Below are 24,000 nucleotides of genomic sequence, written 5' to 3' on the forward strand. Positions count from 1 at the left end.
TCCACGTGACATAGCAAAGGGAGACCTCTCGGCCATACTCGTCAGCCCCATGCTTGACATTTTGGAGAGTGGTATACTATCTACTCGGAGCTGATGTTGCTCCCATGTTTTTATGTTCTTAGTATTCCATGACGAGTTTCCATGGACAGTTTTGTATCACCCCAGTGAGATAGCTATATTTATGTTTTCTTTCTGTTTGGTCTTTAGTAGACGCTTAATCTCTCTCTCTCTCTCTCTCTCTCTCTCTCTCTCTCTCTCTCTCTCTCTCTCTCTCTCTACATTATTTCAATTTTCCATGACAATGATATTCCATGGATACTTGTAATCAATCATCTTTTGTCTCATAGGCCCATCGGCGGGCCTTTTGTAAAAAGTAAATATAACTTTCTCCCTCTCTCTCTTTCTCTCTCGCCCATCGAGCCTTTTGTAAGAAGTAAATATAACTTTCTCCCTCTCTGGGATCTACGATGGGAGCTCCTCAGCAACCTCACCATCTGGTTCACCTGGAGAGCCCGGTGTTTCAGGGCCTTTGAGGGGAGACTGGAGCCACCAACAGAGACTGTTCGGGGGATTTGGCAGGAGTTGATACACACCCTGCGAGGACGGTATGACCGCATCCGGGGCGACTCGGATGAGGCGATCTTGCGGCGCCAGGCCTTTCACACCACTTGACACAGCGGCCCCTTCTATACCATACACGCGGGTTCCCCCCGCTGGCACTACAGGCCACCTATTTGGCTTTCCCCCCCTCCTATTGTATGATATAGCCCCTCAGTTCTTTGTACTGATATTTGTACTTTTCTGCACCTAGGGAGAGCCTCCCTAGCTACCTTCTTGCTTGGATCTCTGCTCTGTTTTCTTATGAGCAGGAGAGGATTTTTGTAGCCCTACGGGCTTTTTTTTTATATAACTAATGAAAGGATCTTTTCTCGAAAAAAAAAACTTTCTCCCTCTCTCTCTCTCTCTCTCTCTCTCTCTCTCTCTCTCTCTCTCTCTCTCACCTGACTCTACCATCCCACCATGCCCGCTTGGCACCGACCACAGCTACCTCACCTTCACTCTCATCTACACACCACCTACCCCAACACAAGCACTGCCCATCTCACACTACACCCAAATTTCACCCATGATTGTGATCTTATCTATGCAAACCAGCTCTACCAACATCTCTTGGATGTAGACTCATCTACACCTCTCACCACCCTCACCTCTCAGCTCACAACAATCATCCACACAATCGCCATCAACAGTTTTCAACACACCCGTTGGTCCACCGCTAAAGCCCACGCAGGTGCCATGCCTCAGAATTGTTGGTATGACAACGAATGTCGTATCACACTTGCACGTCTATTGTGTGGATTGGCTACCGGAAAAATCCAAAAGCGTAAAGCTAAACGGACTAACCCGTACCTTACTCACCCCGCAAGAAATAAGCACATTGCAAGAGGAATTATACCAACTCTTGCTAAGCAGTAATTCAGACAAGGTTTGCCACATCCACCTCACGCACATCCCACCACATCCACGTTCTTCACGGGAGAGATGGTGGTGAAGGCTATACGTACGCTACAGAACGGCCAATCACAAGATCATGTGGGGCTTATAGCTGAGCACCTCTCTTATGCAGGCGACATCCTAGCACCCCTACTAGCCCATATGTTTAATAGAGCCCTCTCAAAGGGCTTTCACCCACCTGGTCATTACATTATTGCGCCTATCCGTAAGGCGAGAGACCCCATGGATCCTAATAACTACAGAACCATCATGATCGGCCATACCTTGGCAAAGCTCTATGGATCTACACGTGAGTAAGCTCAGCACACTCGCATAGAGAGAAGGATACAGGGCACCAGAGCAAGCAGGATTCAAGAGGACGACCTCCACACTGGATCACATATTCACGCTTCATGCTATCATTGAGCAGGCCAAGGCAAACGACTGTCAACTATACTATTGCTTTGTGGACTTTCGCAAAGTTTTTGATACAATGCCTCAGTCTTGTCTCCTAAAGCGTTTACAACATGTCAAGGTCTCGTCTGACATGATCTGGGGTATCTCATTGCCTTATATGAGTCAGTTATTGGCAATGTGAGATGCCCGGGAGGACTCTCTAGGAGGTCTCTACACCATCGGAGTGAAACACGGATGCCCACTATCTACAACCCTCTTTGGACTTTACAGAGATGAGATCTCAAATTTCATTGACAAAACTGGAGGCAAATGACCTTTTCTAGGAGATATTTTGTCATCATTTGGCCACCCAAGTAGTCTTCCTCTATTTTCGTGCCAAGGTATGGGAGGCCAAGGAGCTTCGTGTCGTCCGTACTGAGGCCAATATTCGCGTCCCCTACGGGAGGCCAAGCCTCGTGTCACCTGTAGTGTGACCAAGACGTGGAACCCACTATCAGGGATCCCAGTTTAGTCTTCCCACTGAGCCAGTTCTGTGCTCAGGAAGACCAGCTATTTACAGGTTCCAAGCGAACAAGAGATATTTCCATTGCATAATGCATATGGATACATCTCTGCCTCTTTGAAACTGTTTTCGCGTGACTTGTTTTCGTGTGAATGCCTGCTATGACGTGTCCAACCTAGAGCTACTTTTTGCAAAAGCAATTTTTTGCTTTTTGGTCCTGCTCAATGCTCTCTTGCCAGTGGTGCTCCTAGCTCAAAGTCAACTCACTTTGACTCTATTTTTTTACCAAAACTGGTATGTGCACACCTTATGGTCCTTGTCCCCATGCCTTCTTCCACCAATCCAATGTCCAGGCAAGGGTTCCATCATGTGAATAGAGTGCTATGAAGTCCGAATAGTTACAGAAACCTACCATGCATGTTGTCTCAGGCTGAGGCACTTTTTCCCTCTTTGGGACGTTCCGCCCACCCCCCCCCCCCCCCCGCGGTCGTGTGCTTCTCTACATTTTAGGATGTACTTATATTTTGTACTTGGCGTGCATTTCATTATCAAGCAATGGGATTGTGTGCTCTCTTCCCTCTCATGCTGCTCTGCATCTCCATGACTGTGTGCGCGTACATCTACTGTTGTTGCTTATGCGACCCCCACATTTAGTATCAGAGTTGTCAAGGTTTCAGCCTCCGGCGCCGGAGTGCCACAACATGCGTCCACGCTGAGAACGCTACCATGTCTGCCGTCTCAAGCAGCCCTTCTCTCTGCCCTCGTCACTGTCCCCGGGGGCCCAGATGTCTGCAACTTCGTCACTCACCCACCTCCATCCCTGCTCCACCCCCGACCCGGCAGCTCTGGTGCCCGGTGATATAGCTCCAAGCCGCTCCGTCGGCGGCACCACCTCCTCCAGTTCACTTGGCCATCTAAGGAGGGTCAAGCACTTGGGCAGCCCATGCAATGCTCCGCCAGCCCCAACCAAGCAGAGCCCACAAGGCCTTGCCAGGGGAACCCCCCTTTTCAGCCCCCTTCGCGGCGGTTGCACCCGACCTTCAGCGCTCTCAGCCATGCACCCTCTTCTCACCGCCGACCTTCTGCATCAACATTGACCTCCTACACCACTCGCATCTGCTACTATTTTCTATCATATAATTTTTTCTGCTCCCTACACTTTGTTATTTTCAGTACACTCGCAGGTGTCTCCTTCAGTGAGCTACTCGTGACCTAAAGGTTGCACTTAGTGGGCACTCTATATGCAGTGGGTTGGACAAGTACCATTTGGTGTGGGACAATTTACTTTTTTGTGGGCAAATATGGCTGAAAATGATGTATTTGGAATGCCTTGTGATGAGAATAAGTTGGATGGGACCAACTATCCACTGTGGTCATACATGTTGAGGCATGTACTTGTTGCCAAAGGTGGTAACTAGACAAGGGGCACACCTTGCTTCACCAGTGTGCCAACAGTCTGCTATAGGTGCATCCGAGGGTGATAATGCATCTACTTTGACGGCAGATCCTGCACCCCCTTCTACTGCGGAGCAAGCTAGATGGGATGGTAGAGATGCCAGTGCACATGCTGACTGCCAAAGAGGCTTGGGATGCACTTGCACCACTTTACCAGGTTCGCAATGAGGCACGTGTTGCCTTCCTGCATCGACAGATTGACAACTGGGAAACTTACTAATGAGAGAGTGGTATAGCAGAAGCTGGGCATGGGCGGAGCATATGAATGAGGGGTTCCACTGGCAAACTTTCTGAGGAGAGTGCAGTACAGCAGAAGCTGGCATGGGAGAAATCATGGATAATGGAGGAGAGTTGCGATGTAATGGTGGAGGTAGGGAGGTATAAGTTTAGGGCTGAAATGTGGCAGGAGAGGTGGTCCTCATAGATGTGGTCAAGATCGTGATGGAAATTGATGCACGTGATAGTGGAGGCAAGGGGTGTGGGTGTGGGTGGTACGGTAGGGCATGAGATCATTAAAGGAAGAATTGCATGGTCTGCTAGTATGGGGAGAGGAGGGATGGTGAAGTCTAGGATGTGTGGTATGAAAGCAGGAGACCCCATGAGGTAATCCACCATACTAGTACCTCCGCCATGCGGGAAACATGTAAGGCTGTTTGATCACTGTGGCCATCTGGACACCTTGTAATATATAACCAATGCATGCATAGCCTTCATCTCCAAGAAGTGTCTACCATATGCTGTTGCATTCTGCATATTCAGCTAGGCCATTTGGTGGCCCATCTCAGCCAAGCAATCGCTGACAACATAATGGCATCACCTTGGAAGTCATATGTCCATACATGTTCCCCTGACGTCCGTGCACTAAAGAGAGAGAGAGAGAGAGAGAGAGAGAGAGAGAGATGTTCATTATTGTTATTTCCAAACATGCTAGACTTGAACAGGATAAAAGCAAATTGGACTTCCCGCTTTATGGAAATAAGTGATACTTGGCTCACGTTGTGGCAGCTTTGATTGCACTTCTGCATAGCTGATCTTACCTCCAAACTAATTGTACCTCGAAAACGTTGTTCATCAGATGTTTTTGTATATCCAAGCTGTAAAAGCGACCAAAGAGAGCAATCAGGATGCTTACACTCAAAGCCATAATATCCAATCAGTTTAGCAAAAGCATACAGTTTTGGTACAGTGAAAGACTCCTTACCTTCCCTGTTTTTTCATTGAGAACAAACCACCGCTTAGTCCATCCATTTGTTTTTGAGCTTTTTTTCAGCAGATAACCTGCACTCTTCCATGAGTAGGTTTTAAAATCATGTTTCAAGCGTTGTACTTGCGCTAATGTCTTGCAAGCGCCAAATTCACATCAAAAGGTTTATTCTATTCAAAAGCACCCTGCCAATCTTGCATCTTAAAATGCTTAGTGTATGAAAGGAATCCTTACAAACACAGAGTACACATCAGGGCAAATACTTTAGGTGCATTTAAATTTTTTATAATATCAAAAAAATAGAAATCATGATTAACAAATACCATAGAATTATTATCATCCATGTACAATGAAATACATTATATGTAGCACGCAACCAGTATGATCATGCAACTCCCAGCAAGGCATAGTGCTTGAGTACTTCAGGTACGGTGCGGTATGGTACATGTACGGTACGAGTACGTAAAGTACGCATCAAGATAAGTACGCTCATGTTTTTTACTATATATATATATATATATATATATATATATATATATATATATATATATATATATATATATATATATAGAGAGAGAGAGAGAGAGAGAGAGAGAGAGAGAGAGAAAAATAAGGAATATCTAGCATCCATACAAAAATAGCATGAAAGAAAATGGTAATGCTAAAATGAAAACTAATCTATTAACTATTGAGCAATGACCACTAACTAAAATAATTAAAAAAACGGGCCAGATAAGTGTTGTACATTGAACCTCATATTTGGTACGCAGACCTTATCCATACGAGGTACGGTATGTATGGAGCGGTACAGAAAGTACCGAAGGTACACATTGGATGAGTACGGGTACGGAATGCAACCATGCAGCAAGGCCTTCTTTAAACCTTTACATTAGAGAGCATGAAGCAATCCACTTTACCCTTTAATACAGGAGATAGAGCTGTAGAGAAAGAAAGAAAAAAAGAAAGTTACATTAAACATCTCCTAAAGACCCCAAGGGTCTATGAGGCCAAAGTGATACAATGCTATCCATGGTAAGTCCCATCATGGAAAAGAAAAACAAAACAAGTACAAATAGCATAGCTCTCCGAAAGTAGAGGCTGATACAATAATCATTATGAGGAAGTACATGGGGTATAAGCACTAATTCAGAAGACTCTCAATATGGAGTACATGAGAATATGAAGCATGTGGGGAATATCATCCTCTAGTACAAGGTACACTTCTCTAAATATGTAGAGCATGGGATTATTGAGTATGACCGAGAGGTCCCCTTCTATCACGCTATGTGGGAAGGTGGTGCCATGGCAATGAAGCGTGTCCTAGATCTGGGGCTGACGGGAGGATTGTGGTTGGTGTTCGTGGCCCAGGGACGCTGGGTATGTCTAAGCATCTGAAGTAACTCTTCGTGGACGTGGCGGAGCTGAGGTATCCTGCCGATACCCTCTCCTTGGGCCGGGAAGCAACTGGTGATGGTCAGCTAGTGAGGAGGGGCGGTGGCTATGGCCGACACTCTCTTAGGAGTGTATCTCTGTGTCTGCGAAGCTCCAATAGGAAGAGTCCCAGGCAGCGCTGGTCCGGGAAGTCCATGGTCCTGAATAATGGGCCAAAATCCTCACAAAAGAGACAGTGGTACCTCCCGTGAATCTCATAGAGTGACAGGTACAGTGCTCCTCTGTCTTGACCCCTGTGTGGCATAATCAGCAAATCCTCTCCTCCCAAGGCCTCCATACGAGCTCTCCATCTCTGAATATGTGCTATGCCCGCCCTGTCTCCACCTGTAGGCAGTGGGAGGATACGCGTAGCTGGCCAATCGCAATCCCCATGGCATGTGACACGTGAATACCCAAGTAGCATCGCTAATGGATGAAGCCATCATTTGTGAGCCTAAGGAAATGATCTTTGTAGAGGTGCATCTTAGGTGGGAGCTCCAACAGTGCAATCCACGTGCTCTGTAAAAGGAGGCTAAAGAGGTTGAACCGGATAGTTCGGTTGACATCCTCATGGGGGACCTAATGACATGCTTCACTGTCACCCTCAAGTGCATGATCTCCTAAAGACCCAATGGGTCCATCAGACCAAAGTGATACAATGTTATCCATAGTATGTCTCATCAAATTGAATCCCAACTGCCCACTTAAGGGCCGCCTATTTGCCTTATTGCTTTGGATAACTTTCTTTACAATGCAGAAAAAAATTCATTGATGACAGTTGAATGAGGAATGCCAAACGCAAGGACGAGGTAGATCAAACGTCCATTGATCCATCAAGCGGACCAAAGATAACTTTAAAGCCACTTCAGAAGCCACTACACACAACCCGATCTGCTGAGGGAGATTGAAGACTGAAGCCTGCATGCTGAAGAGGACTTTGGGATGGCCTTGGACTGAAGCACAATGAGTGCTTTGCTGAAAATATGTATGTATGAGTCGTAGCCTGTAGGACTCAAGCACACATGTTTCTGCTCTTGATCACTGCTGAAAATATGAGAGAACGAGATGATTTATGCAACCCTTTTTCTTATTTTGTGATCTTCACGTAGATTTTTCTTTAGCTTTCATTAAGTGGCATCCAACTCCGAATCATCCGCCAGGTGCTCCAATCCACCCACTGGAGGGTGTGAAGGTAGTGCAGATGGTCTCCGCTAGCAGGTTGACTATGCCCTCAATGGCCTCAAAGGGATTGAAGGCGCCTTATATATGAGCACGTATATATGCTGGTTGAATTTCCCTTCATGTTATCAACCTGTTTCATAATGTTTATGGCTGCAGAAAAAGACATGTATGCTGTGTTTATGTCATCGCTTTTCACACGTGTGGTTGGGGTCTCCTGTCTGCTCACCAACACAGCTGTTGGGTTGTTGGCCGACTAGCCATCAAGGCCATGGTTGGCCCCCTTTGGTGGCCCATGGGCTGCCCATGTGCAAGGCCCTTAGGCTGGCCATAAGGCTTCCCTTCATGTTGCCGTCCTGTTTCATAATGATCATGACTGAAGAAAAAGACATGTATGTTGTATTTAAGTCAGTGTAGTTGGGGTCACCTGTCTGCTCGCCAACACGGCTGTTGGGCTGCTGGCCAACTAGCCCCACTAAGGCCATGGCTGGCCCCCTTTGGTGGCCCATGGGCTGCCCATGTGTGAGGCCCTTAGGCGGGCCCTAAGGCTAGCCTATGCCTATGCCCAACATGCATGATATATGCATCTATATGCTTACTATTGACTCCTATGCTATGATGACCTATACCCAGCCGTTCTCCAAGTGGGTTAAGGAACAGATGTCACTAGCTCGGACATTTTCCCGTATGAAAGGGGTCTGGTGGACTCTTGGACGTCTAAATATTTAGAAAGTACAAGCTTTGAGAATGGGGGATTATCCAATACAAAACATCTAGCACCTGGTCTCGGCGCTTGAGATAGTTTCTTGAGAAATGGGCATTGGAGCTCAAGTGTCAAGTGGAAAGCATGTATGGTATTCTCACGAGGATTTGGAAGAGATCTAGTATTGAAACATGCTTCTACGTGGTGCTCACATGCATTTCTAACAAGGTGGAATACAAAGGATTACACTCCTAAAATCTAGGAGGGTTACTATTTTTGGACAACTCCTAGTGGAAATTCCGTTCGTGTCATTGCGAGCATTAGTTAAGAAAATGGGGGAACTTGCTGAAGCACCTTTGACAAAAGCTCTACGAGTTAAGATATTTTTAGAGATGGAGTTTATGGGTGGGAATCATCTCTTAAATTGGGACATGTGGCACGACAGTGGATCAAAGTGAAACAAATGGCCTCACACTCGTCACCTTGGCTCTCCACTTGTCATTATAGCTTTTACTTGCCATTCTAGTCATGAAAGCCCCAAATTTATAAATTGGAGCCCTCTCTCTTTATTTGAGCAAGCTCTATTGCTACAAACTAGGCTCTACCATGTTGGCTACTCCATGGCTAAGGCTCTCTACTCCATGGCTAAGGCTCTCTACTACCTCTACAAGCTGCCCTAATGCTGGCTTCTCTTTTTCTCTCTCTCGAAGGTTGCCTACGAAGTATACCGGCAATTGGGGAGTTTTGAAGGCTTTCATCACACGAAAAAAAATTGAAGGCAAGGGTATTTGATCATTGTACTATATGTATACCTAGATGAATCTAGGAAAATGCCCAAATTCACCTTTTAGGAACGTGCATGTTAAATACTCATGGTAGTCAACCCACAAGACTATATAACTATCAAGTCCATTATGCATAGTATGGACTAGATACTACGACATCCCCACTAATATCATCAGTGCCCAATAGTGGTTGTAGAACTCTGTATCAAGATATGCTCTCACACACACACACACATAAGAGCATATATTCACACACAGACCTTTGTACTGAGTTTCTGTAAAACCTCCAACGATGCAGGGCAAACTCAGCCATAATGAAGCCTAGCACTAAGGGAAGTAGCAAATAGAAAGAATTAGTACAGCAAATAAGTCCTTATGGGGAAAATGCACCGCTAAAGATAGAAAGAATAAGCAGATGAAAAATTCACAATGTGAAATCTGCATGTCCGCTATCATTGTACTATGATTTCCAACCACTTGCTATTGCCATTAGGCATGAAACTGAGCCATCGGGAAATTGCTATTGCCATGGGGTAATGTATCTCAAACCATATTGGATTATGGACAGCTTTATGGGCCTATGATTCAGCCAAATGGGCCAAATGGGCTGGCCTATGATTCAGCCATATGGGTTTATGCGGATAAGCTATGTTGGCCAGTATCCACACGGAATATACATGGGTGAATTGTTTGCCTTGAGTTGTTTCAGGGAAACCTTTTCAATGGTTGAAAAACTTGGTATCTATGGTATACATGATTATCATATGGATTTATGATTCCTTTCACTAGGATGTATAATTATCATATGGGTTTATGACTCCTTTCATTGGGATTCATGGAGCACATGACAGCAATGGATCGAGGATTTTTCTATGGATTTCTATTGGTGGTGGAAATGCCCATAAAACTATTGGTGGCCGAAATACCTATAAACTATGTGTAGCAGAAATGTTTATGCACCACCACGATATATATGCTCAAGAGGATGTCACCAGCTCAGACATTTCCCCATATGAAAGGGGTTTGGTGGACTCCTGGACGTCTAAATATTAGATTTGGGAATGCGGGATTATCCAATACAAAACATCTAGCGCCTAAAGCTTGGTCTAGGTGCTCCAGATGGTTTCTTGGACATAGAAATGGACATTGAAGCCCAAGTGTCAAGTGGAAAGCATGTATAGCAAGCTCCCAAGGATTTGGGAGAGATCTAGTATTGAAACATGGTTTTACATGGTGCTCACATACATTTCTAATAAGGTGGAATACGGATCACACTCCTAAAATCTAAGAGGGCTACTATTTTTGGACAACACCCAATTCACGTCATGGCATCCATAAGTTAAGCAAATTTAGGGAGGGGAGAGGGGTACTTTCCGAAGCACCATTGACAGAAACTCTTCGAGTTGAGAGAAGAGGTTTATGGGTGGGAATCATCTCTTATATTGGGACATGTGGCACAACAGTGGATCAAAGAGAGACAAGTGTGTCACTTGTCATTCTAGCTCATTAAAACCCCAAATCTATAAATTGTATCCCTCTCTCTTCATTTGAGCAGGCTCTACTGCTGCAAACTAGCCTCTACTCTCTCAAAGGTTACCCATGCATTATACCAACTGTTGGGGACTGTTTTGGAGTCTTCCTTAGCGAAGAAATATTGAAGGCAAGGGTATTTGATCATTGTACTATGATTTTCAGCCAGTAGGCATTTGTCTTTTAAACTGGTTGTATATATGGACAACCATTGGACACTTGCTATTGCCATTGGGCATGAATTTGAGCCATCGGGCACTTGCTATTGCCATGGGGTAACGTATCTCAGCCATATTGGCTTATAGACAGTGTTTATGGACATGATTCAGCCATTATGGGCTTATGGACAGCATTATGGGCCTATGATTCATCCATATGCTATGTGGACTATTGGATCAGCTAGGTTGCCCGGTATCCACACAGAATATACATGTTCTTGGCAATTTCATGGGACTTTTTGATGACAGCTCGTGTATATGAATTATTCATGGTTGTATGTGGATAAATCTAGCCCAAAGCTTGTACATAATATTTTTCTCTTTGAGTAATAAAATATGCGCACAACGTGTGCAGAGGGCGGGAGGGTCAGCCCATTCCATCCTTCTATGTGGTGTCAGATGTGGACATCTCTCTTTTACTTTTCTGAAATTAAGTGGCATATGGCCTCTAGAGATGGTGATATATGTCTCGTCAAAAGAGATGAGAACCGCCAACCAAATGCTGCCTCATACGGCATCCGACCAATACTCGATGAGTGAGTATCGTTTAGGGTTACCTAAACCAATGGAAGGTATTGTTCCCATTTCAATTGCTGGTCATGGCAGTATGATTTGAGAACATCAAAGGCCAATTGATTATAGATTTCTATTTGGCCATCTGTTTGAGGATGGAATGCACTAGACAGCTGCAACTTAGTCCCAAAATCGTCAAACAATGCACTCCAAAAATGGGACGTAAACTTAGAATCTTTATGATATGATTATCCGTGGCAAACCACCAATGGGGTACCAAAACCGAATGAATAAGCGAGCTATGTCCTCATATGTGGCTGTCTGCTTGCATGGAATGAGCATGCAAGAATTACTGAATCTGTCCACAATTGTCATACAGTGTATGTTTCTAGATCCAACTGAGACGGGAAGAGAATCTACGAAGTCCATACTAATGTCATGAAAAGGTCCCTCTGGAATAGGTAAGGGCTACAGTAACCTTGCCTGTTTCGTATGAGGAACTTTTACTTTTTGACATATCTAGCATGATTGGACGAGTTGTGTAACTTGGTTGAACACAATGCTAATCAATACACTTAAATACACCAAGATTTGAAGGACACTTGCTCAAATACAAGAAGTAAATTGCTAAATTGACAAGAGACACACAATGAGCCAGAACGGCCGACCCCTCCCTTGAGTAAATTGTATTACTATTGGAGAAATTCGATTACATAGTTTCACGGGCATCCATTGCCAAATCCTCCATGCCAATGCATATGAAATTCAGCATTTAGAAAACAATGGTATGTTGATGTAGATCACCAACGAGCTGCCTTGATGCCCGGCCCGACTTAAGTGCCCATATTCTCTACCATTGGCTCTATGTTCTACCAAGCAAGGTAGCAACATCTTCAAGAGCACGTAGGACAAGAGAAATACTACACAGGGCGGCTAAACAAGGAGTCCTGCCCTTCTACTTGAGTAAGTAATGACAACACATTGTCCAATTAGCTTACCAGTCTTCATAGAAGTTGTTGCAAGCGGAAGCCTTCGCGTTGGAAGCTTTAGAAGTGTTGATATCTTCGATTTGCTGCAATCCTTCGCGACAAAAGTCTTCAAGAGGATGAAGGGAACCCTAGGAAAGCTTCCCCTATGGTTCAACTTGAGAAAGGAAGGCTGAAATTAGGGTTTTCAACAAAAAGACCAGAAATTACAGCAAAAATGAGAGCTGTTTTGCTGAATTTCAGTCATTGGGAATGAGTAGGAGAGTGATTAGCACTTGGAAACACTCTTGGAAGCTTGGAAAACACCCTAGCAAGTTGGGTATGGCTATGGAGAGCTTGGAAATGGAGAGAAATGGTGGAAAAATAGAGTTTTCAGCCTCCAAAAATCCTCATGAAGAGAAAACACGAATTTTCTCTTAATAAGTAAGTGAATTGGGATCCAATCAGGTGAGAGGACATGGGGAGATGCCCATTTATGAGTAAAAAGGAAGATCAGGTCCTGGACATTGAGTCTTGTCCGGCTCGGGACTTCAGTGAGTGTGAACTTGGAAGTGGTCATAATTTATAAGTGACTTTTGGGCGCCCAAACTTTAATGCAGTGGGAACGCACTCACTTATAAATATTGGCTAAGTCCTAAGGGCTATTTGAGCCTAGATTGGGTAATACTTACCCCCTGTTCACATGCCACACAACCATGTCAGCAGACAGTTTCACACGCACGGTTCACGGGCGGGCGTCCCCTAGCCCGGAACTACACATAGGTCATGCAGGCATGAAAACAGCATGCAATTTCATTTGCAAGCAAGCACATAAAGATGCTATGCAATGCAGCATTGGCATGAGCAATTTCCGTTCATGAAACCATATAAGACCAAGCGTTTCCAGGCAAGTATATGCGATACGAGACCCAGTGGAAAGCCAATCCTCCAGGCATTTCTGGGCATGTACACAAAGGCACAAGTCCCAATGGAAAGCCAAGCCTCCAGGCGTTTCCGGGCATGTACACAAAGACACAAGTCCCAGCGGAAAGCCAAGTCCTCCAGATATTCCGGGCATGATAACGTCAAGTCCCAGCGGAATATCATATCCAACTATACAGCATGACACTTGTCAATCACATGCATAGGCACATTCCATAAGCCATGGACACCAATCCAATATGTACATAGTGTGAAAGCAAGAGTGAACCATTCGGGTGGCCAAATGGTGACAAGTTGATAGACATCCCGTCGCATCTTAGGCCAATAGAATGACCTCTTGAACTTCTCAAAGGTATTGTTGATATCCCGATGACCTCCAACAAGAGAATCATGGGCATCATGGAGAAGAACTTGACGCTTTTCTTTTAGTACACAAAGACGGTTCTTGAAAAACAACCAATGATCCTCTACACTATAGTGATCTGGTTTTGAACTGAGGACCGACTGATATTGTGTCCCAAACTCTTCTGAATCCGGATACTGTCCCTTCATATTGTCCAAGTCTTTGCCTTGAATATCCAGCAGAGTGGACTCCTACAATGTCTGGATTGTGCCTTTTCGACTAAGAGCCTCGACAACGGGATTGTTTTTGCCAAGGACATATTCAATCATTCCCCCAAATTGTTGGAACAATTGACTCCATCTGGATTGCCTATCACTCCATTGGGCACTGGGCATGGTTTGCAACCATTTTAGTGCCTGGTGATATGTCTTAATTGTGAAGTCCCTCACGTAAAGGAAGTGCTTCCAATGCTTAACAGCGGTCATCACTCCCAAAAGCTCTTTGTCATTCACCAAATAATTCTTTTCGGCATTATTCAACTTGCAGCTATAATAAGCCACTGACCTACCATCTTGCTGTAAAACAGCTCCAATGGCAAGGTTACTAGCATGGGTAATCACCTCAAAAGGATAATCCCATGATGCCAACTTCAAAACTCGAGATTCAGAGGCAACTTTCTTCATTGCGTGCAATGTCTCTAGAGCCTTGTCCATGACAGACACTTTCTGTCACAATCTAGAAACATGTGTATAGAAAAAACTTAACCCATACACATCATGGAAAAATATATCGACATCTAACCACACATGAACATGCTTGAAAACCACTTTTAAAAAAAAAAGAGTGAGAGATAAAAGCCTACACAAGACACAACACTAGGGATTGAAGTTGGGCCAACCACCTCCCCCCCCTCCCAAAAAGGTATCTTTATTACCAATAGTATGTTCCTGTACAAGAAAACAGGTGCCCAAGAGTAAGCACTCTAACGGCTGGCACCAGATACATCCAAAATATGATGAAAACAAGTAAAACATATGCTTGAGACTTTGGTCTCAGTCTTCCAAGAGTCCTTCGGACAGAGCTATACTCTACTACATAATCGCACCCTCTAGCAATAGAGCTTTCCCGAATAACCAGCCATGAAAAACTTGGCTCTGGCCACCTGAAGGTTCCACCTTAGCCACAGGCCTCACGCAAGTATAAACACCATTTGTCGTCGATTTTGTCGCGAAGAACCCTGCTGAAATGGACTATACAGAATCTTGCCGGACAGGTCACCTGGTGTAGAGAAGGGTGTCATGTTGATTGCCTTGAGTTCAGGACCTTTGGAGCATCAAAAACCAGCCCCTATGCCTGCTGTCCAGCAGTCCAGCAGACCCAAAAGTGAGCCAGAAGTAGTCGCCTGCACCAAAAAGAGAGAGGCAAAAGGCGCCTAGGTCTATAGCACCTGTAGGAGCAAGCAATCATCCCTTATGCAGCCCTAGAAGCAAGGTGGTTGAGTACTTTAGATACCGTGCGGTACGGAATGAGTAGGCAAAGCACTCATCATGATAAGTTCTTGAAGTACATTCATTTTTTTGTTTTTAAATATATATACAAAACATAAAAATATTTTTTTTAATACAATTAATTTGAAAATTTTGGAGAAATTGGAAGACTTGGAAGGAATTGAATAGAATCACGGAAAATTTAAGAGAATTTCACTGGCTTGGAAAATCAAGGTAGATAGTGAGAACTGGGAGAAATTAGGAGCCTTAAGGAAAATTGAGAAAGATTGGGGAAATTGGAAGACATTTGGAGAAATTAAAGGAAATTAGGGAAATTGGAAGAAATTGGGGATATTGGTGTCTCTATATAATTTGGAGAAATAAGAAAAATGAAAGAAATTTTGAAAATTTTTTGAGAAAAGAAAAGAAGGAAAAGATATACTAACGTCTACGGAAGGCCAGATTGATTGGCCTATGAGACAACGAGTACAGAATGCAACTATGCTTGGAAGCAATCGACCAACTCCAACAGTCCTTGCCAGCATGCAAATTGACACATGTCCAAACCCTAGAGTGTCCAGCACAAGACGTGCTGCCCTCCTTGCTGTAAAGAGAGACGCTTGTGCTGCAACCCGCTCTGAGAGCTCCGTCCTCTTCTCTTGGCTTACATTTGGGCAAAACTGCACCTCATGCCCAGACTCATGGAGAAGGTGAGCTCTCACCTTGTTTGCCCCACTTGTTCGTGTGTATGGGCATAACTTGCAGCGCCATTGATGTGAACCTCCCCCGCTTCCTGGCCTCTAGGCATTCACCTCTTCCCACCAAGACCAATTTGAACCCTTGCCCCCAGCTGGTGCTCGCAAGGAAGAGGCCATTGTGATTGAACTTTGAGCTTTGAAGGCTGGCCACTCATGGCACTGGGGCCTGGAGGCCGGGCAGCTTAGATGGAGACTGGACTCTGGAGTAGAGGGTTGTCACCTGTGGCAAGAACTTGTGCTGCAGCCTGTTGTGCAGTCACTGCACACTGCAAAGCAAAGATAGAGGAGCAGAGATGGAGGAGAGGCTGAGAGCAAGTGTGCACACTGCACAGGTGATAGCAAAGACGGAGAAACCTGGAAAGCGCACAACAGCACAGACCTGGATGGAGAAGAGCAGAGATGGAAGAGCAGATGAGGAGGAGAGCAAGACTGCAAGTGCAGAGGTGACAGGTCACAGCAGAGACGGAGGAGTCTGGACTCTGAAGAACACTCGATCGCACACTGCAGAGAAGGAGGAGAGCAGAGATCGCTCGACGCTCGCCCGCCGACTGGGCCTTGAAAACATAAAATGAGGCGCCCGTTCGTTTTTTTCCCTTCCCGTCCCCAACCAACCGTCCCACATGTTTAAGGCGTCCCTTGATAGGGGACGGCCGTCCCCTCGTGAGGGACAGGACATGGGACGTCCCCCTGCGCAGAGGGACGCGTCCCCATGTGAAAGGTAGGCCAGGACGGCGCTCCCCCGTCCCCAAGGCCTGGGACAAGCGTCCCCTATGACTATGCCTTGAGCAAGTCAGTGAGAGCTGTGCAAGGTCATAAAACTTGTCCATGTGTGTGTTGTATACCTGACAAAGACCCACAATTACCATTTAAATGATTGAATTCCAAATGTCATGGGAATTCCTCTTTTATCATAAAATAAATTTATCTAAAATTCCTCTTTTCTTTAATAAAAATATCCATTATTCCAAATATGTCAAGAATTCCACTTTTACTATTTAAATGATTGAATTCCAAATGTCATGGGAATTCCTCTTTTATCATTTAAAAATTTCTCATACATAAAATAAATTTATCTAAAATTCCTCTTTAAATAAAAATATTCATTATTGTAATATACCAAAATTTCTCTTTTTCCATTTAATTATATGGATCTCCATTATCATGGGAATTTCTCTTTTTGCATAAAAATAAAATTACCAAAATTACCTCTTTTCTTAATTACTTATTTATGCATAAACACTAAAAATTAGTTTTCCATGAATGTGATGAAAATCATTCTTTTAGCATAGGATGGAATATGGTAGGAAGTCCTCTTTTCACATTATGTACAAAAATGATTTATATATTAATTTCTTCCAGAGATTGGCACCAGTAGCCCAGCCACACACATTGGGAGTGACATCTCAGCGAGCGGAGGAGATTCGAGCTAGGCGACGATCCAGACTAGCCGGCTACGAGACACCACGGCTACACCACAGAGAGATCGCGGCTATCCGGTCTCGACACCAGCAGGAGGTCCAGGAGCAGCTGGCACATTTTCGCTCTGATTCAGGACGCATGTTCCAGACATTTACGGCATCCTCAGATCGGATGTATGGCATATTGTACCCAGACTATGGGACTGGATGGAGTTAGGAGTAGATAACATATCATACTTGTATCACCCCTTCAGCATATAGAGATGCATTAGTAGCCCTAGTACTCCATCCACACCCTCTCGTTTGTACACCACTATTGAGTCCCCTATGGTCGTGTTGTCGTACTTGTACATTTTATTCTCACTCCACATTTTTCTCTTGATGACTGGAAAAACAACATTGTACTACTTGTTTGTCTCATAGGCCAATTCTGGCCTTTTACAGACGTTAATCTCTCTCTCTCTCTCTCTCTCTCTCTCTCTCTCTCTCTCTCTCTCTCTCATTTCTGTGTGTGAGCTTCTCTATCTTGCACGTAACCCTAATGTGCAGGTTTGTGTGTGTGAGTGTGTGAGTCCAACACCAACAGTTGCCCTCTGAAACTAAAACTCAAACTACTGAGCTTTATGAGAGATGTGTGTACGTAGACCACGGGTATACCTGTCCACATCTAGATGATAAGAAACCAAGATACAACTCATCGTGTTTGCCACTGCAAAGAGATGGCATCCTCAAAACTGCCCATGTCAAAGAGGACAATAAATTGATGTCCCCTTGTAGTACCTGTCACCAGGAGGTGAAACTTTTTGCAGTTGTTTTCTTTATTTACATTTCTTTATAAATATATATTTTTCTTTTCTTTCTCTTTGGTTGCTGTTGTTTTCCCCCGGGATCTCTTGGAAGGGCTTGGGCCATTGCAATGTCAGAATGGGTCAGCCAGTGGGACTTTGGACGAGTGGTTGGCTAAGCCTGAGAACTGCACTGAAAGATGAACGACAGTGTCCAGGACATGGCCACTGAATGAGGGTATAGGCCAGTTTACACTAGTAAGTGGCCGCCACCGAAATGTGAATGTATCTTGAATTCTAAGCAAATTCTGAAGTGACCATAGTGGTCAAAGATGGTCAGGAAACCAGAAGGAATGCAGATGACATCATCCCTAAAATCTAGGGAACTGCTATTTTTGGCAGTGTCGGAATTGAAAAGTGTTCGCGTCAGTTTGTGCGGAATGTCAAGGGGACCAAAAGCTGACAAAGGACTGTTGTGAGAATGTGAACCAGTCAGGAGATTTTTAGCCTGGAAGATTGCATGTGGAAAAGGCTTAAAAATGTGCCAAGTGTCAAATAACCTGGACTTACTGAGACACACATTCACAGAATCCTCACTCCCTCGCTCAACAACACATTGGCCCCGAAGTCCGGCGCCCCTTGCGGTATTTCTTTATTGTTAAAAGGTTGGAAATTACAAAGCACAAGTGCAACAAAGCACTCTACTTACATCAGCTGAGTTTTACAAATTCTGGGAGAAATTTGCCAGCATAACTGCACTAAAACTGTTCCATAACATCTCAGAATGAGTCCCAACTGACAGGCTCACTTCCATAGGCATCAGGCTACCCAATGGAGTCCAAAACATCACAATTCAGCTTGCTGTAATTTTCTGCACAGACCTGTTTTCAGCTCTGTTTTCAGCCCAAAATAACCCTTGAACTGTCCTGGAGGACTAAAGCAAGGTCCTACTGCATTTCGGCATCAACCGGGCAACATAACAGCCCAAAAACAGCACCTAAACAGTGCTGAAACAGCATTGTATTGAAGAGGTTATTACCCTCTTCTGTCCCTGCTTTGGTGTAGGAACCAACTACACCTGTTCCTGTTAAGGAGCCAACTAACCTTTGCATATAAGCATGAAATTCACACAACTGTACCTGATTTTATCTGATGAGACCATTTCCATAGTCTGCAAGAGAGAGAAAGAGAGAGAGAGGCTGTGGGGAGCAAGCTCAACCCTCAATTCATGAGTTGTAGGGCAAGGGAGTGCACCACAAATGCTGATTTTCCTGCAACAAAACCACACGATGGCTGCAAAATTGAGCCTCCTTTTTCCCAAATTCCCACGCTTCCCTCTTTCTCAATGAGGAAAAATGCACCAAAATTTGACACTTGGCACATTTTTAAGCCTTTTCCACATGCAATCTTCCAGGCTAAAAATCTCCTGACTGGTTCACATTCTCACAACAGTCCTTTGTCAGCTTTTGGTCCCCTTGACATTCCGCACAAACTGACGCGAACACTTTTCAATTCCGACACTGCCAAAAATAGCAGTTCCCTAGATTTTAGGGATGATGTCATCTGCATTCCTTCTGGTCTCCTGACCATCTTTGACCACTATGGTCACTTCAGAATTTGCTTAGAATTCAAGATACATTCACATTTTGGTGGCGGCCACTTACTAGTGTAAACTGGCCTATACCCTCATTCAGTGGCCATGTCCTGGACACTGTCGTTCATCTTTCAGTGCAGTTCTCAGGCTTAGCCAACCACTGGTCCAAAGTCCCACTAGCTGACCCATTCTGACATTGCAATGGCGCAAGCCCTTCCAAGAGATCCCGGGGGAAAACAACAGCAAACAAAGAGAAAGAAAAGAAAAATATATATTTATAAAGAAATGTAAATAAAGAAAACAACTGCAAAAAGTTTCACCTCCTGGTGACAGTACCACAGACACGAATGAGAGCCTTTGTCTATCCCTCAACCTCACCCTCCTGCTTATCATCAAATACCACTAGTGGCACTGAATTCAAAGTGGGTAAAAGCTGAACAACTGTGGGTAGATGACTACTGGGTAGATGACTGTTTCGGGGCTTAGGGATAGACTGTATCTGCTTGGGCTTACCTCCATTTAGCATCAGCTCCTAATTCTAAGTGAGGTTCAATGCCCGTGCATAAGTCTGAGCTCAAATTTCCTAACTGGGTACCTAATGTTAGTGTCTAAACCTCGAATGAACTACTTGAACTTATCTCCTTCCGATATGCCCAACTGCTGGGCCATTGTAATGACCTTGTTGGAATAGGTCAAAACAGGGAAACCACCCTAAGTGAGTTTGTAAAACTCATCCTCAAGATTGGCCATGCCCTGTGGTGGAAGAAAACGGGCTTTGAGGTCAACCACGAAGGTAGCCCAATCAAATTGGAATTGGCCTATGATGGGGTCTATGTGAAGTTGTGACTAATGCTGCCACCAAGTAACAGCTTCCCCAGTGAGTTGGGATGCTGCCACATGGACTGTCTTGTGAATCTGTAATTTTAGCTAAAGTAAAATGTGCTTCAAATTGATGAATAAATTGAGTAATAGCAGAATGATGACACTTACCATCATACTTACTAAATTTGGAGAGGTTCGTATGACGGTGGTGGTAGGGGCGGTAGACGACAAGGTACTCGGAGCCAGCTGGGGGAGGGATGCCAGAATCTATGCCATCGTCTACTGATGCTGAATTTGCATAGCCTCCTAGTCGAGTCTTTGTTGAAACTTCGGTCAGCGGTTTCTCGACGGCAATATTCTTCCTCATATTTGCGTGTGACTTCCTTATCTCCTCTCCGCACGTCTGTGTTCTTTTTGTTCTTTTGCTTTTCTTCTTGCTTATTCACGTCTATCTTCGTCTTTTCGTCTTTATTTCTCCATAGTGAAGAATATCTTTGCCAGATCTCAGAGGCCTTCTTTGGGCTTCTCTTTTTCTGCGGCAAGCTGCATCTTCAAAGAATTTATTCACTCCATAATTATTCTCAGGAGCTTTGTTGTGCTTGGCGGAAGCGTACTTTCTGTTGGTGTGTTGCGTTGGAAGCTTTGTGCCTCCATGACTTCTTGCTGGCTTTCTTCTTGATGTGATTTCTCTCCCAACATGGTGGAGGCCTGGGTGTTTTTTTTGGACCGGAGTATTACCATCCACTGGATGCTCTCACTTCTTTAGGTAGCTGAGTTGGGTCATCAACTTGATGCTCTCATACCAATGTTACATACACTGAGGTTGATCGTGGTAACGCACAACAGGGCCTTCTTTATACCTTTATGTGGTGAGAATCTTTAGCATCCAAATTCACATAGTAGAGAGAGAAGAGAATGAGAGAGTGAAGTAGACGACACCTTATTGGGTCCCAAATACCCATTGAAGGGACCCCCCTTGCAAGCATGAGTATTTGCTTACATTATTCTTTGGAGAATGTTGTACAATGCTTGAGATACAAGCGATATGAATACCCAACACAAGGACAAGGAAGACCATACGTCAGCTGAGTATCCACTAATCCAAGGCTCTGCTGAAGACTCTTCAGGCTACTGATGCAAGTCCAGATAGCTATAGGACTGCACATATGCTCGCTGAATGCTGAAAAGGATCTTCCTTGCTAGCCTGGGGATGATTGGATGATTTGCTGCTGCTTGATCTGCTGCTGAACTAATAAATGAGAAGTGAAACGCTGCTTTTATATGCCTTTAGGCTGCTGGTCAGCCAGTAGCATATTGAACAAAATAGCATTAAATGCTATAATAAAATGCTGCACTGGAATTTAATGCTGCTCAGCCCACTGATTGGTTACACCCACCTGCTGCCAGCGACCCTTGGCAGTCCCATATGCTGGCCGACAGATGCTTCCTTGCATCCTGTACTGGCCGAATGCCTGCATTATGCTTCTACAGGCTGCCGACAGGCTCTGTCTGCTGTCTAGGGCTGTGAACAGCCCTTGGACAAACTGATGACTTCATGGGCTGTTCCTTTGGCTAGCAATGCAGATGCAAATGCTATTTAATGCATCCGGCTGACTCTATATGCACTTATCTGAAGAATTCTCCAAGTGGGTTAAGAGGACTGACGCTCGACTCACCTCTAGGGCTCGGAGACTAACCTATGTAGCTCGTGCCTGACTGTCCCTGGACTGAGGGTTCACAATGGGGTCACGGCGTACAACAAATATTCCTAGAAAAGGTATTACTTCTGTACAAAATGTTGCATTGATGATCACGCCAGTGTGTCACTGTGTACCCCAGTGCAGGTGCACATGACACTGTCCACTAGATTCTCCCGATAGTCCCCACTTGCCTTCACCAACTCGATGTCAGAGGACTATCGGGTTGGCGAGTTATTTCTCCATGCCTTGTGAGGAACGATCTCAATTATTAATGCTTCTGAAGCCTCCCAAGTTTGTTGGCAGTAGCAACTCATTCAGATATTTTTCAGCTCCAATTGGTGCGTACGGCTTTGATGGTTGCCGCTTTCTTGTGGTGGGAAGATCTTAAGCACCACTCCGTGACTTGCTGGGATGACTACCACAAGGCGGTCTTGAGGTAGGTTTATTCCCGTAGCTTTCACGCGTAAATTGAAGAAACAATGGGAGCATTTTATGCAAAAACATGGCCAATCGATAACCGACTATCTCGCTTATTTCTCTCCCAAGGACCGTCCGTTGGTCAAAGCAGATTGAGCGATTTGTGGATGGTTTGGAACCGTCTTTGTACACAGATGTTCATGCACACCGCCCCGTGATCTTTCAGATGTGGTTTGTCTTGCAAACAACCCTCGAGATGCAGGAGAGTTCCAAGTCTAGGACTCAACAACAAGGGTGGCAGAATGGTACAGATAAGGATAGCCAATCCAAGGACAAGGCAAGTGGGGGAGCATAGTGACTCACCTCACCCTTGAAGAGCGTCGAGCCAAGATGGCTACTAGACAATGCTTTTATTGTGACTCCACCAAACATATTTGAAGGGATTGTCCGAAGAACACGAGGAGCAGAATGGTAAGGGGCAAGGATAAGTCCAAGGAGAAGCCAATTCATCTACCCCAGTAGTTATCTATGACATTGGCACCATCTACTCCCTCTCCCTCTCCCACCAATACTACGGCTTTTTCTTTACTTGACCCGGATCTCATTGGCCCTCAGCCAACATGATACGGTGATGTGTTGAGGGATTTCTTTCTTGTACATAATAAATAGCAGTAGTTTAGGACTCTTGCGAGTGTTGTATGTGTGATTCTTCCGTACTCTCCTTTCTATCTTTGGATAACCCTAGCAGATAGACACAAAAGTTCTACGCATTGGGCCACATGGGCTAAAGGAGAGAATCAAGGATAGCATAAGATGATTTAGGAGGTGTGAAGATATTTCTTGGATTTGATGGAGAAATGCAGGGAGATGATTGTGGATCTAGAGATGCTCCTTGTGAGCTATGGATTGATTTATCCCCAAGCTCATTTTGAGTGGATTTAGCAATGGAATCAGGCTCTTGTTTATGAAGATTATTGTGCTCATTTTATCACAATTAAAGTGTGATTATTGTTTTAATCCATTATGGAGCTAGTATTGTATTTTGATCCCCCATCGATTCCCCACTTTTATCTTTACACCCCCACAAAGAGCTTCATTTTCAGCTACTTTTTGTTCTTTAAAGATGAGGTAACGTGGGATCAAGAGAATCAAATCCTCAATAACCAGATACAATGGTCATGTGAGCCATCTGTATATTCATATTCTTATATTGCAAGAAGATTCTGACTCAACCTGAAAATTGGCAAACTAGGCTCCTCAATGTCCTTGCAAATTTACCAAGGCAGTCAGGCAGTAGCTACCCATAATAAACAGTTCCACAACATAGACTCACAAAAA

At 44.5% G+C, this 24,000-nt stretch overlaps 1 protein-coding gene across 3 annotated transcripts in view; it reads right to left on the reverse strand.

Annotated features, from left to right (window-relative positions):
- The window catches only part of LOC147606216 (dynamin-2A-like), a 117,588-nt gene that overhangs the window by 32,923 nt on the left and 60,665 nt on the right, over nt 1–24,000 (reverse strand). For all 3 annotated transcript variants that reach the window (XR_015265102.1, XM_086792965.1, XM_086792966.1), the window contains exons 15-16: nt 5,070–5,146; nt 4,906–4,962 (exon numbers count right to left, since the gene is read on the reverse strand). Coding sequence is in view for 2 of the 3 variants with exons in the window: in XM_086792965.1 (XP_086649091.1) it covers nt 4,906–4,962; nt 5,070–5,146 (134 nt within the window). In the remaining variant the exon portion in view is untranslated. The remainder of the gene's footprint in view (nt 1–4,905; nt 4,963–5,069; nt 5,147–24,000) is intronic.

Source organism: Cibotium barometz, chromosome 58, assembly GCF_041138505.1.
Source record: "Cibotium barometz isolate CiBa-2024 chromosome 58, ASM4113850v1, whole genome shotgun sequence".
NCBI lineage: Eukaryota > Viridiplantae > Streptophyta > Polypodiopsida > Cyatheales > Cibotiaceae > Cibotium > Cibotium barometz.